This window comes from Borostomias antarcticus (assembly GCF_949987555.1).
Source record: "Borostomias antarcticus genome assembly, chromosome: 4".
In the NCBI taxonomy this organism is placed as follows: domain Eukaryota; kingdom Metazoa; phylum Chordata; class Actinopteri; order Stomiiformes; family Stomiidae; genus Borostomias; species Borostomias antarcticus.
The window spans coordinates 1,797,501-1,816,643 of record NC_140237.1 but is presented as its reverse complement, the minus strand read 5'-3'; the positions used below and the strand labels follow the sequence as shown (position 1 = coordinate 1,816,643).

Below are 19,143 nucleotides of genomic sequence, written 5' to 3'. Positions count from 1 at the left end.
GAGAAGATGATAGTTCGCAGGCTGTGTCATGTGCTGGAACAGAGAGGGCTACTGAGTCACTGTCAGAGTGGATTTAGGAAAGGGCGTTCCACGCTGGATGCTCTGGTTGGAGTCTGCTCTGATGTTGAGAAGTCAATGAAAATGAAGGAGGGGATGGTGATAGTGTATTTTGACATTGAAAAGGCGTACGACTCTATGTGGAGGGATGGGCTACTTATAAAGTTGAGTCGGTTGGGTATTGTGGGGAGGTTGTACAATTGGGTTATGGACTTTTTAACGGGTAGGACACTTAGAGTCAAGGTGGGTGCGGACGTCTCAGAGCTGTTCAGCATAGTGAATGGTATCCCTCAAGGGAGTGTGATCAGCCCGGTGTTGTTTAATGTGATGATTAATGATATTTTTGCGAACCTTGAGGGATGCATCAAGTCGGCTCTTTATGCAGACGATGGGGCCATTTGGATGAGGGGAAGGAATGTGCCGTACGTGTTCGGGAAGCTGAGGCAGGCGATTGAGAAGGTGGAAAGGTGGTCTTATGAGTGGGGGTTCAAACTGTCAGCGAGCAAGTCCTGCTACATGGTGTTCACTAATAAACGCAAGCTCGAGGCTGGGGGGCTCATGCTCTATGGTCGGCCTCTGGAATTGGTTACAGAGTTTAAATACCTGGGCCTGTGGCTCGACAGCAGGTTTACATGGGCAGTACACATTCGCCACTTGGAAACCAAGTGCAAAAAGGTAGTCAATCTACTGCGTGCTGTGGCTGGGTGTGACTGGGGGGCAGGAACGCAGTCAATGCTGGACATTTATAGGGCACTGATGAGGTCAGCTCTGGACTATGGGGGGGTGGTGTATGCAGTGGCAGCTAAGTCTACATTGCTTAAGGTGGATCGGTTGCAATACAGGGCTCTGCGGATCTGTTTGGGAGCTATTAGATCTACCCCCAATAATGCGGTGCTCGTAGAAGGTGGAGAAATGCCACTGGAGCTCAGGCGGGAGAAACTGGCGCTGGCCTACTGGGTTAGGCTGCAAGGGTGTGGGGACGACCACCTTGCTAAGCTCACGTTGCGGGATTGCTGGGAACTCAATAGGTTCCAGGGGACTGGGTTTGGGTGGACTATTGGAGCCACAGTGAGGGACTATGGGCTGGAGGGGATGGAGTTCACTAGGTCCGCCCCAGTTAGTTGGGTGCCCCCTTGGCTCTTCCCTGAAGTGACCGTGGACAGGCGCGTTCTGGAGAGAAGACATGGATGGCAGCCGGGTGAAGTGGGTTTGAACACGGGCATGTATCTGCGTGCGAGTTACTACGGGTGTGTGGAGATCTACACTGACGGGTCAAAGGATGAACTGGATAGGGTGGGGGTTGGAGTGTATGTCCCGGGTTCGAAGTGGGTCTTTCCAAGCGGCTGTCTGATATGTTATCTGTGTACACGGCTGAAATGGTGACGGTCATCCTTGGGTTGCAGTGGGTGGAGGAGGTCAGACCTGATAGAGTGGTGGTGTGCACGGACTCCAAATCGGTGCTGGACAGTATACAGTCCACCCAGTCCGTCAGGGAGGATCTGCTTATTGAATTGTATCACAGTTTGTTTAGGCTTCACAGGGGTGGGATAGACGTGCAGTTTTGTTGGGTTCCGGCACATGAGGGGGTGACAGGGAATGAGACTGCAGACCGACTGGCGAAAGGTGCGCTGACTAAGGTCATCTCGGTGCCTGTTCCGCTCGGGAAGGGAGAGGGGAAAGCGGTGATTAGGAGGAAGGGATTTGAGTTCTGGCAGAAGAGGTGGGATGAAGACCAGAAGGGGAGGGGGTATCACAGGGTGCAGAAGTCAGTTATGGTGAAGAACTACACTGCACAGACCAGGAGGGAGGAAATCGTCATGGCTAGACTCAGGTTTGATCACACGGGACTGAACGGCACCTTGTTTGTACTGGGGAAAAGGGGGAGTGATATATGTGGGCACTGTGGAGCTGCGGAAAATACTGAACATGTTCTGTTGCACTGTCCCAACTATGGAGTAGAGAGAGAGAGACTCCGGGATAAGGTCAGAGAAGCAGGTCGGGAATGGACTTTGAGGGGTTTACTGGGCACGGAGGGGGAGGGGGTAGGAATCTGCAGGAAGGCTCTATTTACTTTCTTGGGTGACACACGGTTGTGGGGCAGACTGTAGTCTGTGAGCACTAGGATGATGACATGATGATGCACACTCTTGTACAGTAGGTGGCGGTATGCACCTTTAAGCTGTTTGCGATCCGCCATAAAACTCAAGGAAGAAGAAGAAGAAGACCGGTGACGCGAGGCTAGTAGATACCAGCTCCTCCCCGAGGAGACTGTGACGCGAGGCTAGTTTACACGTCAAAGGTAAGTGGCTCACTAGCTCAATCATTAATATTTCCTAGCTTACTACACTGTAAGTGAATTGTGTTGGTGGACTATGCATCAGCTTTGTATCATTATCAAATCCGTAAGAATCATGCAAGGACGTGCTGGCTAGGCTAGGCTAGGGTTAGGTTAAGGCTAGGCTAGGATAGGGTTAGGCTAGGGTTAGGCTAGGCTAGGCTAGGGTTAGGCTAGGATAGGATAGGGTTAGGCTAGGCTAGGGTTAGGCTAAGATAGGATAGGGTTAGGCTAGGCTAGGATAGGGTTAGGTTAGGCTAGGCTAGGATAGGTTAGGCTAGGATAGGGTTAGGTTAGGCTAGCTAGCTAGTTATAATAGCGCGGGCTCGTTAGCCAGCCAACCACGTTAGCAGCCGGAGTGTGCGGTGGTGACCGAGCCAGGGTTAGTACCGAGCCAGGGTTAGTACCGAGCCAGGGTTAGTACCGAGCCAGGGCTAGTACCGAGCCAGGGTTAGTACCGAGCCAGGGTTAGTACCGAGCCAGGGTTAGTACCGAGCCAGGGCGAGGACCGAGCCAGGGCTAGCTAGCCAGCCGGAGTGTGCGGCGGGGACCAAATGTGTGTGAAGAAAAACGTGCGTCTCATTTGACCGTGGAGAAGGAAAGTGCGGCTGCTCGACCGCAGTTATTTCACATTGGTTTTTGTGCAGAGTATGTGTGCTTTTTCTGTCTGGAAACCTATCTTACGCTAGCTAGCTGTGAAGCTGCCTATATTACCATCAGTTAGTTAGCTAGTACTGCAGTACATTGACCAGCTACCAACTCGGCCAACAGTGAGCTAGCCAGCTAACATATTAACTTCTCTCAACAGTGAGCTAGCCAGCTAACATATTAACTTCTCTCAACAGTGAGCTAGCCAGCTAACACATTAACTTATCTAACAGTGAGCTAGCCAGCTAACATATTAACTTCTCTAACAGTGAGCTAGCCAGCTAACATATTAACTTCTCTCAACAGTGAGCTAGCCAGCTAACATATTAACTTCTCTCAACAGTGAGCTAGCCAGCTAACACATTAACTTATCTAACAGTGAGCTAGCCAGCTAACACATTAACTTCTCTTAACAGTGAGCTAGCCAGCTAACATATTAACTTCTCTTAACAGTGAGCTAGCCAGCTAACATTAACTTCTCTCAACAGTGAGCTAGCCAGCTAACACATTAACTTCTCTTAACAGTGAGCTAGCCAGCTAACACATTAACTTCTCTAACAGTGAGCTAGCCAGCTAACATATTAACTTCTCTCAACAGTGAGCTAGCCAGCTAACATATTAACTTCTCTTAACAGTGAGCTAGCCAGCTAACATATTAACTTCTCTTAACAGTGAGCTAGCCAGCTAACACATTAACTTCTCTCAACAGTGAGCTAGCCAGCTAACACATTAACTTCTCTCAACAGTGAGCTAGCCAGCTAACATATTAACTTCTCTCAACAGTGAGCTAGCCAGCTAACATATTAACTTCTCTCAACAGTGAGCTAGCCAGCTAACATATTAACTTCTCTTAACAGTGAGCTAGCCAGCTAACACATTAACTTCTCTAACAGTGAGCTAGCCAGCTAACATATTAACTTCTCTTAACAGTGAGCTAGCCAGCTAACATATTAACTTCTCTCAACAGTGAGCTAGCCAGCTAACATATTAACTTCTCTTAACAGTGAGCTAGCCAGCTAACATATTAACTTCTCTTAACAGTGAGCTAGCCAGCTAACACATTAACTTCTCTCAACAGTGAGCTAGCCAGCTAACACATTAACTTCTCTTAACAGTGAGCTAGCCAGCTAACACATTAACTTCTCTCAACAGTGAGCTAGCCAGCTAACATTAACTTCTCTCAACAGTGAGCTAGCCAGCTAACATATTAACTTCTCTTAACAGTGAAGTGATCACTTCATCGTGGAGCTAAGCATGTCATCCAACTGCTAGTATGTCATGCCTTTTATAAAGTATAACAGCTGGGTATGAGTCAGTGATGACAGATCACACTAATGTTAGCTACACACGCTATTGTCCGGAGAGTGTCGGAATAGATGTGTGCTGTAATAATCAGGTGTGTTTTTCTCTCTCATGCAGGAGGTTAACGCACCATGAGCGATCAGATGGATAATGGCCTGTTTGACATCCCAAACTATGAGCACATAGAGGATGAGTCGTTCCCCCCTCTCCCACCACCCTTCTCTCCAGGACAGGCGGGTGGAGATGGGGACCCTTTCACTAATGGTGAGGCCCATGAGTGGACCACTAGTCATTGAAAGTCTACAGTCCAGAATATCTGAAAACCAAAAATACAGTTAAATGCTTACAGCTGAAAATGTACGTCTTCACTAAGTACTACAGTAGGACTCCACTTATCCGAACCCAACGGGACCGAAGGTCGTTCGTATCTCTGAAATGTCCGGATGACTGAAACTTATGTTTAAATGCACCAAATTAAATAAGTGGTATACTTGTTCCATATAGACTCATAATAGACCGATAAATAACCTTAATAACTTGTGAAAATGCATCAAAATTGCAATCAAATAGCCAACTAAACTCATATAGCCTAGCCTATAATAGACCTACAGTAGCCTATAATAAAATAACCGAATTTCCAATTGAGTGCGTGCTTTGATCAAATGTAATGTAATGGCGGTGGTCGGGGCACTTAGAATGCAGTTTCTAAACATCTATTTTCTGCCGCGAAACGGTTGTTTTCATCAATCTGTCTTGATGAATCGCTAGTTGTGCTTACATAGAGCATAGGCCTGTTGTGGTTTTCACATGCCATGATCTTTAGAAACGTCTTTCGAAACGAAATAGCTTCCTCACTTGCTCCAGCACTAATGCGCACAGCGCGCAATCGTTGCTCCAGCACGCTGTGCGCATGCCTGCTGGAGCAAGTGAGGAAGCTATTTCGTGTCTAAAGACGTTTCTAAAGATCACATTAGAGGCACGTAGGCAGGCTAAAAAAATAAAAAAATAAATGTAAGCCTGTCCGGTAGACCGGGAGGTTCGGATCTCTGAAGTTCGGCTGAGTGGGGTCCTACTGTACTCTGACCCTTCCTCGTGGCACTTGTATTTGTACTTTTACATACTTACTGTAGCTGTTCTTGCACTTTTACTTTAGCAGTAGGTTAGGCTCTTAGATGCTTCTTTAGAAAGAGATGCACTTATAAGTTTGGTGAGTAATGGCACACTTCACGGCATACATTTAATTGTAAGTCAATTTGGATAAAAGGGTCTGCTAAATTACTGTAATGTCATGCTTCACTTTTGGTTAGGAAAATAACCTGTCATGAGTTGGCATTCATGCTCAGTACACATGAAAATGTGTGTTCATCATTGGTCTTGTCTGCTGATGCCTAGGGGAGGAGGATGGAGAGATCTCCAGGCTGGCTGAGGTCCCTGCTGCTAAAAGGAGAGTGAAGAGGCCACAGCCCAAACTAGACTCTCAGAGGTGAAGTATGTCTCTGTGGAAGGAGACCTCTCTCTCGGTTGTTTTGTCATCTAATGTAATAGCCTTGTAATATTAGAGAATACTATTGGAATTAGGGATGCACGATATATCGGCAATCATATTGGTATCGGCCAATGTTAGTCATCATTAATATATCGGTATCGGTCCGATGTGCAAAACAGGGTCGATGTGAACAGCCGATAATTATTCCTGTCTAGCTGCTGTTGTGTGTTGTTTTTGAGAGGAAACAATGCGGTAAATCTATGATTTATCAGCTTTTCTAAATGTTTTGGAAATAGAGACGGTGTTTACATGTTTTTCTGTATGTATAACATTTGATTATCATATAAACTTGTTTTTATACAGAATATATCGACATCGGTAAATATCGGTTATCGGCCATGACAGCAATGTTAATATCTGTTATCGGCCAAATTTTTCATATCTGTGCATCCCTAGTTGGAATGAAAGGTTGCAGCTCTATGTATTCCTTTGATCAAATATTGTGTTTTGCGCTGTGGACATGTTTAATGCTTGGTTTGTTATTGGTTTCCAGGCTGAAATGTTTAATGCTTGGTCCAACATTGTTATTGGTTTCCAGGCTGAAATGTTTAATGCTTGGTCCAACATTGTTATTGGTTTCCAGGCTGAAATGTTTAATGCTTGGTCCAACATTGTTATTGGTTTCCAGGCTGAAATGTTTAATGCTTGGTCCAACATTGTTATTGGTTTCCAGGCTGACCTCTGAGAGAGGACTTCCAGCTCTACGCACCCTGTTCAACAATGTTCATTTCAAAGGAAAAGGACACGAGGTGATTTCTGGCAATGTTGGCACCAGATTCTCAAATTCAACTGGGATCAGTTGGGCACATGGTCTTTGTTGATCTTTTATCCAGAAAGGCATAAAAAAAAGGTGTTCATGATGGCCAAATGTTGTGCTATTCAGTTGTGAGCTGTGTGTGCACTTGAGCCTGAGTTACTATGCATGTTTCCATTCAGGCAGAGGATCTGCGGGTGCTGATGCAGAGGATGGAGAACTGGGCTCACAGGCTGTACCCCAAGCTGCAGTTTGACCACTTCATCGACAAACTGGAAACGCTAGGTGGCAAGAAAGACGTACAGGTGAGACTGCAGGAATGCGCCAATTTTCAATTTTCAATAGCTCATTTTCAATATCACCACGGCTGTTGATCTAAGAATACAGTATAACCAACTATTCTCGTTTCTCAGACCTGTCTCAAGCGAATAAGGTTGGACATGCCATTAACACATGAAGATTTTATCGGTAAAGACGGTAAGAGGCAAATGCCCCTCTAAATTCAGAGTTGATTGATTGACCAGAATGTTTGAGTGGGTCATTCAATTTACCATAAAGGAATATTTTTGCATTTGACAATTTATTTCAAGTTTAAATGTCTATAAAAAATAGAAGAATATTTACAGATTGACGGGTTCCATTCCTTTAGGTGAGGAGGATGAGGCAGTGCCCAGAGAGAACCGTATCCAGGAAGACCTGGACCCCTTCGGAGATGCGGGCTTCCCAGAGGAACCCCAAAGGCTGGTGCACTCCACCCCAGCTGCCCCCTTGCTGACTGAAGAACAGCAAAGACGCATTAAGCTCAACAAGCAGCTGGCCCTGGAGAGGAGGCAGGCCCGCATGCAGCAGCACTCGGGTCAGTATCTCTGACAGTAAAGAGGACATCATGACTGTTGAGTCTCAGCAGTCTTTTCTTGATTCCTTGTATCATCTGTTTTTGTCGTTTAATCTTACTCTTGGAACATTTAATCAAATGCATATCAAGAAGGAGGAATCAAAGTCAATACAATGTGTCACTGATGCCACTCAATCCCTTCCTCAGACTCCTCCCAGCCCATGTCATTGAGTATGTCGGCAGAAGAACCTTCTACCAGTTCCACGTCACACTTCCACAGTCAACAGAACAGCGGAGGTGTAGATGATGATGACCAGAGGAAGAGCACAGCTGACCCCTCTAACAGCTCCCGACACAAAGGCTCATTACTGTCTCCAGACTCTCCTCTGCCTGAGAGGGGAGAGCGCAGCCCCGTCCCTGAGAGGGGAGAGGGCAGGCACAGCCCCGTCCCTGAGAGGGGAGAGCGCAGGCACAGCCCCGTCCCTGAGAGGGGAGAGCGCAGCCCCGTCCCTGAGAGGGGAGAGCGCAGCCCCGTCCCTGAGAGGGGAGAGCGCAGGCACAGCCCCGTCCCTGAGAGGGGAGAGCACAGCCCCGTCCCTGAGAGGGGAGAGCGCAGCCCCGTCCCTGAGAGGGGAGAGCGCAGCCCCGTCCCTGAGAGGGGAGAGGGCAGGCACAGCCCCGTCCCTGAGAGGGGAGAGCGCAGCCCCGTCCCTGAGAGGGGAGAGCGCAGCCCCGTCCCTGAGAGGGGAGAGCGCAGGCACAGCCCCGTCCCTGAGAGGGGAGAGCGCAGCCCCGTCCCTGAGAGGGGAGAGCGCAGCCCCGTCCCTGAGAGGGGAGAGCGCAGCCCCGTCCCTGAGAGGGGAGAGGGCAGGCACAGCCCCGTCCCTGAGAGGGGAGAGCGCAGCCCCGTCCCTGAGAGGGGAGAGGGCAGCCCCGTCCCTGAGAGGGGAGAGCGCAGCCCCGTCCCTGACAGCGACTGACTCTCTCACACACACACAGCTAGGAAGGACCTCAGGGATTGACTCCTCCAGTCCTTATTGATTACAGACACACAATGACATGCACACAATGACATGCACACAATGACATGCACACAATGACATGCACACACGCTAGCACAGTTCCAATGGCTACCAGGCTTAGGGTGCTTTATACTTTCAAGGGTTTGCAAAACAGAAACACAGGTCACATTTGAACTTCTAATCAAATCCACCATTTCATACTTGTCAAGTTTTGTTGTCTAACGGTTAATAGACAACCATAATAACCAAGTTATGAACCTGAACATTTTGAGAATTCACTCTTCTTAATGGTCCTTGTTCAGACGATTGTGGTCCTTGTTCAGACGATTGTGTTAAGTGCACTTGCAGCATGCTTTTTCAGTTGTTACTTCTTTCTTTTCTAATTAAACCTATTAATACAAGCCTTTTTATGTCCTTAATAAAAATCTATTGTCTTGACTTTGCATACAGTTGACTTGACAACATAATTAGACTGACTTTGTAGAAAATCCATTATGGTTAAACTATTTAATTATACACTTTTAATTTCAAAATAATACAGCAAAGCACTTATTTTCACAAACTACCAACCTCCAAACATGTTACAAAAATATATTTTGGTTAAAAACATAACTTTCTATTATCAAATGTCCTCAGTGTAATACATGTCAGTGTATCGTGAAGTCAGTGATGAAAAAGTGTTTTTTCATCTTTCAAAAGCTGAGCGTGAACATCAGAGCATTACTCTACATCCACCATATCCAACCACAATCTGACCCTAGATCAACCCTAGCAGTCTATGCTGATGTCGCACAGGCCTGGGCCACTGATCCCAGTTCAGCTCCACCACAGCCAGACAGGTCCAGGAGGGCTAGCTCACGGACCTCCTCCACCACAGCCAGACAGGTCCAGGAGGGCTAGCTCACGGACCTCCTCCACCACAGCCAGACAGGTCCAGGAGGGCTAGCTCACAGACCTCCTCCACCACAGCCAGACAGGTCCAGGAGGGCTAGCTCACGGACCTCCTCCACCACAGCCAGACAGGTCCAGGAGGGCTAGCTCACAGACCTCCTCCACCACAGCCAGACAGGTCCAGGAGGGCTAGCTCACGGACCTCCTCCAGGAGGGAGTACAGATTGGGGCCTTTGCTCTGGCAGAATTCCCTCTCCTCCTTGACGAGTCTGGGCTCCCGGGCCTTCTTCTCCAGGGCCTGCTGGGAGGCCTCCTCTGCCAGGCGGACCACCTCCTGGACCAGCTGAGAGCGGCCCCGGGCCTGGGCCTGTGGGGCCTGCTGGGCCTGGTGGGGCTTGTTGATAATCAGCTCCAGGTGGAGGCTGTCTGAGTGGCAGCGTGATATCTGAACAGAGATACGCACCTGGGGGAGAGGAGGAAGTCAATGTCATCTAGGTGATGAATAAGAACAGACATGGTTCTGAGAAAGTAGAGCGATGAAAGGTCTGGGTTTTTACTGGTTGTATACCTGTTGTTTAAAGCAACATTTAACTAGTCGACATATGACGGCATAGAAAACAATGCAACAGATTTCCTGTTCAGCATGCGTTAAAATGCTTTTCAACACAGTTGATAAGCCCCATATGTGACACTAGACGGTATGTGAATGTGAATGTTTCTTGCGTTAATGGCAGTTACTGCATATCGGGCACCGAGTCTGTCAGTAACACGAGAAAAGAAGCATTCACATTGAAAATGTTAGTCACAGTCTGTCAAAGAATCTGATTTAAACGGTTATTTCACCACGGCCTATCATTTTTACATCCCGTTTTTGTGACAGACATCCGTAGGAGCATGTAGGAGCATGTACAGGTGTTACAGACATCCGTAGGAGCATGTACAGGTGTTACAGACATCCGTAGGAGCATGTACAGGTGTTACAGACATCCGTAGGAGCATGTACAGGTGTGACAGACATCCGTAGGAGCATGTACAGGTGTTACAGACATCCGTAGGAGCATGTACAGGTGTTACAGACATCCGTAGGAGCATGTACAGGTGTTACAGACATCCGTAGGAGCATGTACAGGTGTTACAGACATCCGTAGGAGCATGTACAGGTGTTACAGACATCCGTAGGAGCATGTACAGGTGTTACAGACATCCGTAGGAGCATGTACAGGTGTTACAGACATCCGTAGGAGCATGTACAGGTGTTACAGACTTCCGTAGGAGCATGTACAGGTGTTACAGACATCCGTAGGAGCATGTACAGGTGTGACAGACATCCGTAGGAGCATGTACAGGTGTTACAGACATCCGTAGGAGCATGTACAGGTGTGACAGACATCCGTAGGAGCATGTACAGGTGTTACAGACATCCGTAGGAGCATGTACAGGTGTTACAGACATCCGTAGGAGCATGTACAGGTAGATACCACATTTGAGATGTGACGTTGGGAAATAGGTAAGAAGTGCCCCGGAACAGCATTCACCCTCTTTCTCATGGGAAGTTGGGGTGACGCTATATTAGCGAAACGGCACACATATAGCGTCACATACAGTATGGGGTTAATAGTTGATCAGCTTTGGTTAGTTAATCCTGATCGATTTGATTGAGAAATGTTGTGTTCTTCTGCAATTTCATGCATTCTAGTGGGTAGAACACATAGCATGTATCATAACTCCTAACAAGCTCAATGAAAGCCCAACCCAGTGAAGCATATCAGGTCAGATGAGGACTTACGGTGATGTGGTCAAACAGATGGAAGGTGGAGGTGCCTGTGGAGGTGTTGCTGCTGATGTGGTCCAGGTGTCTGTGGAGGGAGCCCATCAGCCACTCACAGCTGCCATCCTTCCTCACACTCACCACCTGGCCCTCCCGGTTCTTCAGGTACACCGCCCCCTTCAGGCCGTACCTGGAATCAACATGAGCAGTGTCACTTCACAGTGGCCTACTGAACTGTCTATATAAAGACACACACACACACACACACACACACACACACACACACACACACTAGGGCTGCTCGATTATGGCAAAAATCATAATCACGATTATTTTGATTGATATTGAGATCACGATTATTTAACACGATTATTCATTGTTTTTTTAAATTTTAATCAAAAGTTTTAACATTTTCTTAACAAATCAAATTATTGACTTTGATAACAATTAATTTATTAAATGTTGACAGTGGCTTTTCTTTTTAACAATGTTCTTTGGATTAGATACATTTCTCCCATGGGAGACAAATAGTGAACCTTGACCTTGATAAATAAATTAATAAAAGTGCCAAAACTGATAAAGAAGCTTCAAAGCACCGGCACCACCACAGAAGAAGACTACCTCGGAAAAATAATTTCACTATGACAGAATGCGTCTAAATAAGTTATTTAATGGCAGCGCTGAGGCTTCAAAACCCAGCATTTGTTAAAATAGACCCTTTTGTAAGTGACGTTTCATGTTTATCTGACACTTGTAAATATGAGCGCCTCTCCTAACTAGGCCGACACCGATTTATTTTGACGGCAAAGTGAATGGACCAGCAAAGGACTGTTGTCTGGCATGAGCGAGTGGAATGTGACAACGGGACTGAGAAGGGCTACTTTGAGGGGCACCTACGACTGCGTAGCAAATTTTACACACCGTGTCAACTTGGTCCAAATCTGTCTCCGCGAACCCATAGTGTTTCCACACCACTGACGTGGTTTTAGCTCTCTTGTCCACCTCTCTTTCTGCTGCCATAATCTTCTTCTTGTGTTTCGTTCGAGAGGAGCATGCGTGCGCCTCGCTTGACAACTCGTCTCGCTTTGAACTAAAGACAAGTGTTTGTTTTGAGGCTTTGGGGGGTGGGGGAGGAGTCAAGCACAGAATATCTCTGCAGTGTAGGGTGCACTTGATTTGTGAATTGAAATCGTTTTATGGCGATTATTTTGTTTTAATGATCGTTGACAGCCAAAATCTTAATCTAGATTAAAATCCGATTAATCGAGCAGCCCTAACACACACACACACAAGCAAAGTATAACTCCACCGCCACAAATATAGACTTTATAGAACACATTTTATGCAATTAACCATACAGTACAGAGCCAATACAATCATACCAATGAGAATCAGGTTAGATTAACCTAAACCTTAAGAGTTTATGATACTTACTGGGGCACAAAGACTAGAATGCCATTTGCCATGATGGTGTAGATAACAGCATCCGCTACGCAGCGCAGGTCAGTGTGAGGGTCTTTGTCTCTGAAGTACAGACACTGGAACAGCTCTGTGGACAGCTTCTGGGCCTGCTGGGCTGCCTGGGCCGGGGGGCACCTTGAAAACGTTACACCACCACATACACTGTCGCATACACTGCCAAGATCACCAAATGATTCCCGAGCGCGACACCGCTGCTGCTCACCGCTCCCCCAGGGGATAATGGGTCAAATGCGGAGAACAAATTTCACACACTCGGGTGTGTGACAACCAGTGGGACTTTAACTTTAGTGTCATATAAGGGATGTGTGTGTTTTTCCATGGTTAAGAAACATGGTCAGGAGAAAGCTGTACTGACATTAGCATTTGAGTCCTCTGTACTCACCCTGTTCTTATTGTTGATCTGCTGTGCCGCCTCTTCCAAGTCCTTGTTATTGGCTGAGGGCTTGCTAGGCCCCGCCCCCTTTTCTAGATTGATGGCAGCGGTGAGAAGGCGGTGCACGATCATGTCGGCATAGCGACGGATAGGTGAGGTGAAGTGGGTGTAGCGATCCAAAGCCAGACCTGAGAGGAGCGAGAGCAGGGAGGGTTAGAGGAAGGTGCTTCCTGTCCTCATATCCTGTATCTATCTATCAGCTCCACTAGTGTGACAGGAAATTAACCGAGGTGTGTTTGTGTATAAGCTATCGTCCTGGCTACCATAGTGATAATGCTGGTCCTGGGGGCAGGCCCCTGTGGAGAAGTAGAGAGCGTTGGACATGGCCTGGGTGGCCATCACCCGCAGCAGCCGGTTCACCAGGGGGTCCTGGGGGTCCACAGCCCGGTCCAGGGAGTCAGCCAGAGCCTTGTTGGACCTGGTGGAATAGAATCACAAAAAACATACCTGTAGTTAGAATATACGGTGTATATGAGTGTGTCAGAAAACGCAGTTCACCATTGATAAATGCAATGGCTTGGAACTGTTCCTAATGGGTGAGACTCACCAGAGCATGCAGATAGCAAGGGTGTCAAAATGTTGTTTAACTGCTGAGCACTCATTTTGCGTTTGTGCAAAAATGACCTTATATATAATATACATGAAGAGTTGACTCCAATTCCATTTCAGTGGCTAAACTGGAACACACCATTCACCACTGTACAGAGGGGGGTTTGGCCGAGCCAGAGTTCAGTCCATCAGTTACCATTACCTGGTGTTGATGGTGAAGCCCATGGCTCTGGCGCTGTCCCTCAGCTGGTTGAAGAACTCCTGGCGCGGGGGCGGGTGGTGGCGCAGCAGCGCCCGCTGGGGGAAGCTCTCCTGGATCTTGCGCGCCACCCAGTGGTTGGCGTAGATCATGCACTCGGCCACCGTCTCGTGGACCTCCAGGGGCTGGCGGGGCACCAGGGCCGTGATGTTCCTCTCCTGGTCCAGCTGAGCCCGCACCTGGGCAGGACCGGGAGCACAAGAACCATGTTACACACACACACACTGATGCTGCTAGGGAAAGAACCATGTTACACACACACACACTGATGCTGCTAGGGAAAGAACCATGGTACACACACACACACACACTGATGCTGCTAGGGAAAGAACCATGTTACACACACACACACACACACACACTGATGCTGCTAGGGAAAGAACCATGTTACACACACACACTGATGCTGCTAGGGAAAGAACCATGGTACACACACACACACACACACACACACTGATGCTGCTAGGGAAAGAACCATGTTACACACACACACTGATGCTGCTAGGGAAAGAACCATGTTACACACACACACACACACTGATGCTGCTAGGGAAAGAACCATGTTACACACACACACACACACACACACACACACACACACACACACACACACACTGATGCTGCTAGGGAAAGAACCATGTTACACACACACACTGATGCTGCTAGGGAAAGAACCATGTTACACACACACACACACACTGATGCTGCTAGGGAAAGAACCATGTTACACACACACACACACACACACACACACACACACACACACACACTGATGCTGCTAGGGAAAGAACCATGTTACACACACACACTGATGCTGCTAGGGAAAGAACCATGTTACACACACACACACACACTGATGCTGCTAGGGAAAGAACCATGTTACACACACACACACACACACACACACACACACACACTGATGCTGCTAGGGAAAGAACCATGTTACACACACACACACACACACACACACACACACACACACACACACTGATGCTGCTAGGGAAAGAACCATGTTACACACACACTGATGCTGCTAGGGAAAGAACCATGTTACACACACACACTGATAGGGAAAGAACCATGTTACACACACACACTGATAGGGAAAGAACCATGTTACACACACACACACACACTGATAGGGAAAGAACCATGTTACACACACACACTGATAGGGAAAGAACCATGTTACACACACACACACACACTGATGCTGCTAGGGAAAGAACCATGGTACACACACACACCCATGCTGCTAGGGAAAGGGATGTCTGGGGGCCCCTGCTGGACCTGCTGCCTCCGCGATCCGGCCCCGGATAAGTGGATGACGATGGATGAATAGATGGATGCACACATGCACCCTACATTGGGATTCAATGCAAACCCTGCTGCACTATTATTTCAGCTGAAACCCGACATCTACAGCCTCAGTTGTCGGAATAAAGGTTGGTGTGCACAGGACACATTCAAGTCTTAAATCCTAGACACTTTATCTGACATCTATGAATTTCAAAAATAGTCCAATAGATGTAATCAAAACGGACCTCCAGCCCCTCCAGCTCTAGCGCTCCCCCTCGGTCTCTCTGGACGCGCAGGTGTCTGGCCACGTGGGTCAGCATCTCCAGGGCCTGGGTCAGCTGGGCCAGCTTAGCGTCCCTCTCTGAGGCAGCCAGCTGGGCCAGCTCTGGGACCTGGACCTGCTCCCCGTTCAGGAGGGACTGGGCCAGCTCGTAGTGCAGCTGGTAGGAGGAGCGGATCAGGGTGCGGCCGTACCACACGCTGCTCACCGCCAGGGTCCGCGGGTCCAGCTCCCACAGCACGCTCATGGCGTATCTGGACACACACACACGCACACACACACACACATTAATACAATGTTCTTTGCATTCTTATCTCAGAACTATCGATTAGTGTTGCACGGTGTATCGATACTAGGAAAGTACCGCGATACTCAAAAACGGTAATTTAAAGTATTGATACTAAGACAGACAGTGTTTTAATAAGAGCTGTATTGAGTTGCGTTCATGCGACAGTGAAGCCGTGTTTGTTTGTAGGCTATAGCGCTCTGCTTCTCTCTCCCAAGATCCCCGAGTCGCCGGGCAGTGTGTGTGTGTGTGTGTGTGTGTGTGTGTGCGCGCTCTCTCTCTCTCCTCGCTCTCTCACTCAGCCGTGTTTGGGCGGCTCCTGGACCCGCCCCGTGATTCGGATCTGCTCCAAAATTGAATGTGCTCTAATGCCGGGCTCAGACTACAGGATTTTTGGGCCGATTTATCCCCGATTCACCCCTCCCGACAATCGGAGGAGAAATCTGGTCTGGAACGTTGGTCGGGGCCGATGATCGGCCCAGATGATCTTGTGTTGTGACGGGTTTACAGATCCAATCTTATACCTCCAGATCGGCTCGCAGACCCATCGGGGCGGCCCCGATAATATCAAACATGTTTGATATTTAAGATTATTACGTCCCGACTTTACAAGTGAGACGGCGAGACCAGTGGTTAGTTGCTCCCTCGGGCACGATCAGATCCTGTAGTGTGTGATGAGCCGTTATTTTCAAATCTTGCTGTGTGTGCTTGTATGAGATGCGCAAGAAGAATATCTGTTAAGATTCTCCTTATGTGCGTGATGTAACCCGATTTCTAAATTGGTTGGGATTTTAAATATCCTGTAGTGTGAGCCCGGCCCATGCTACATCCTTCCACCGAGTTTCGTGAATAAAGGTTTGGTAGTTTTTGCGTAATCCTGCTAAAAGACGAACAAACGAACGAACACACGCCACCGAAAACATGACCTCTCACCCTGCACTTTCACTGTGGCAGAGGTTCTAAATGGGTTGACAGTATTGAGTAGGAAGGGTTGCAGGGCTTTGGAGGTATATGGCTTCCTCACCTGTCCACCCCTCCCAGCAGAGAACACAGGTCCGAGCTGAGGAGCGCAGGCAGCATGTCATACCTCCTGTCTGCCAGGTAGTAGGTGGTGGCCCTGACACAAACAGAGAGTGATACATTTACCACAAGAAACCATTGAGTGTCAATTTAGTGAAGGATGGTGCTGGGGAGGAAATCAACATCATCATGCTCCTCCTCCCCCTCCTTCTCCTTTCTTCACCTGGAGCGGGCCTCCAGGTCTGTGAGCGAGCCCTCGGGGACAAAGTGTGTCACGTCAGCGATGTGGACGCCCAGCTCCAGCCGCTCTCCCCCGGGGAAGGTCCGCACCGAGAGCGAGTCGTCCACATCCTCGCAGCCCTGTGGGTCGATGCTGAACACCAGATGCGTGTCCCTCAGGTCTCGCCGGGCGCTGACCTCACCGGGGTCCACCTTCCAGGGGCTCTCCGGAGAGTTGACTGGCATCTCCCGCAGCTGAATACATGCATGGTTACACACACACACGCATGCACACACACACACACGCATGCACACACACACACGCATGCACACACACACAGACACATCACAGCTGACTTAAGATCAGTTCCTATTATCACGCAGCATTTTATTCCACTATACACATGTGGTCTGGGCTCACCTGGGCCTCAGAGAAGGGGGCCACATGGAGGCCATTCTCTATGAGGATGGTCTGGACCTCGGTCTCCAGCTCCCCGGCCCGACCCAGGACCCTCACACTGTGTCCGTTGGGGTAGAGGGACGTGCTCTCCCACGAGTCCAGACGGACGATCACTCTGTGGTCCTAAAGACAGACAAGACACAGACAGCAGAGAAATGGCTTCAACTTCAGCTGATTTCAGTCATCATCAGTGTGAAATGTTGAATCACATCCCCAATAACATTTGATAATGAATGTGATCCATATGCATGTTGCCCAGCGCGGTGCTGCTGGGTGGAGCCAGGCCTTGCCTGGAGCGCGGGGCCCTGCTGGGTGCTGATGCGGATCTTGGGGATGCGCTGGTCCCAGGGGGTGACCAGGACACGCTGGGAGCTCCTGCTCTGGGATTGGTTCTCCTCCCGGTGGGGGAAGGTCACCACGTAGTCTCGCCAGTTCCTCTGGACGATCCCCACCACTTTACCTGCAAAGAGGGTTTAAAGATAAAGTGTTTATGCTTATGAATTTGTGTGTGTGTGTGTTTGTGTGGGTGAGCATGCATTGTAGAGTTTTATAAATGGAAAATATATATACTTGCTGAAATCAAGTTGGTCAGTCATGTTTTATTCTTTTAATTAATTGTTTTCAATCTGTGGTTCAAACCCCCATTCACAGCATGACTTGAGAAATACTGACCATTTCATGGAGTGTATATATTCAATATAACAATAACAAGTTAACAATAACACCACAGTTTACAGTGCAGTTTACCTGGACCAAGAAGTCATTGCCCTAGTGCCCGAAAGTTCCATTGGTTCCATCGAAAGGGTCCATAGAGTCTTACTGAGCTGAGCTGACCCACTGAGCTGAGCTGAGCCACTGAGCTGACCCACTGAGCTGAGCTGACCCACTGAGCTGAGCCACTGAGCTGAGCCACTGAGCTGTACCCACTGAGCTGTACCCACTGAGCTGACCCACTGAGCTGAGCCACTGAGCTGAGCCACTGAGCAGAGCTGAGCCACTGAGCTGACCCACTGAGCTGAGCTGACCCACTGAGCTGAGCTGACCCACTGAGCTGAGCCACTGAGCTGAGCCACTGAGCTGTACCCACTGAGCTGTACCCACTGAGCTGACCCACTGAGCTGTACCCACTGAGCTGTACCCACTGAGCTGTACCCACTGAGCTGTACCCACTGAGCTGACCCACTGAGCTGACCCACTGAGCTGTACCCACTGAGCTGACCCACTGAGCTGACCCACTGAGCTGACCCACTGAGCTGACCCACTGAGCTGTACCCACTGAGCTGACCCACTGAGCTGACCCACTGAGCTGAGCTGACCCACTGAGCTGACCCACTGAGCTGACCCACTGAGCTGACCCACTGAGCTGAGCTGACCCACTGAGCTGAGCTGTACCCACTGAGCTGACCCACTGAGCTGACCCACTGAGCTGACCCACTGAGCTGAGCTGACCCACTGAGCTGAGCTGAGCCACTGAGCTGAGCTGACCCACTGAGCTGAGCCACTGAGCTGAGCTGTACCCACTGAGCTGACCCACTGAGCTGAGCTGACCCACTGAGCTGAGCCACTGAGCTGACCCACTGAGCTGACCCACTGAGCTGACCCACTGAGCTGTACCCACTGTTATCTTAGCTTTAATGAAAAAGGACAGCAATCTATCTGACTACTATTCAGAGATAGAGGTTTGCAAAATGGTGTGAG

General features: G+C 48.7%; 2 protein-coding genes across 5 annotated transcripts in view; one reads left to right on the top strand and one right to left on the bottom strand.

Annotated features, from left to right (window-relative positions):
* The first annotated feature begins 2,322 nt into the window (after positions 1 to 2,322).
* Positions 2,323 to 9,446, top strand: tipin (timeless interacting protein). Of its 4 annotated transcripts, XM_084437253.1 has the most exons (9): positions 2,470 to 3,040; positions 4,460 to 4,606; positions 5,735 to 5,825; positions 6,562 to 6,637; positions 6,825 to 6,947; positions 7,056 to 7,119; positions 7,292 to 7,498; positions 7,685 to 7,880; positions 8,034 to 9,446. In XM_084437253.1, exons 2-9 carry the CDS (start codon positions 4,474 to 4,476, stop codon positions 8,455 to 8,457), a joined length of 1,314 nt encoding a protein of 437 aa, XP_084293379.1. In that variant the 5' UTR covers positions 2,470 to 3,040; positions 4,460 to 4,473; the 3' UTR covers positions 8,458 to 9,446. The 4 variants fall into 4 exon arrangements, with proteins under 4 accessions (XP_084293377.1, XP_084293379.1, XP_084293378.1 ...); XM_084437251.1 differs by lacking the exon at positions 2,470 to 3,040 and adding an exon at positions 2,323 to 2,356 and having other exon boundaries at positions 7,685 to 9,446; XM_084437252.1 differs by having other exon boundaries at positions 7,056 to 7,110; positions 7,685 to 9,446.
* Positions 9,447 to 9,509: 63 nt separating this feature from the next.
* The window catches only part of dis3l (DIS3 like exosome 3'-5' exoribonuclease), a gene marked incomplete at its 5' end in the record, with an annotated part of 26,653 nt that continues 17,019 nt past the window's right edge, over positions 9,510 to 19,143 (bottom strand). The window contains 11 exons of the mRNA XM_084437254.1: positions 9,510 to 9,853; positions 11,177 to 11,348; positions 12,593 to 12,738; positions 13,023 to 13,201; positions 13,337 to 13,491; positions 13,825 to 14,060; positions 15,426 to 15,714; positions 16,771 to 16,863; positions 16,990 to 17,240; positions 17,407 to 17,568; positions 17,736 to 17,905. Of these exons, the coding sequence (XP_084293380.1) occupies positions 9,539 to 9,853; positions 11,177 to 11,348; positions 12,593 to 12,738; positions 13,023 to 13,201; positions 13,337 to 13,491; positions 13,825 to 14,060; positions 15,426 to 15,714; positions 16,771 to 16,863; positions 16,990 to 17,240; positions 17,407 to 17,568; positions 17,736 to 17,905 (2,168 nt within the window). The 3' untranslated portion in view covers positions 9,510 to 9,538. The remainder of the gene's footprint in view (positions 9,854 to 11,176; positions 11,349 to 12,592; positions 12,739 to 13,022; positions 13,202 to 13,336; positions 13,492 to 13,824; positions 14,061 to 15,425; positions 15,715 to 16,770; positions 16,864 to 16,989; positions 17,241 to 17,406; positions 17,569 to 17,735; positions 17,906 to 19,143) is intronic.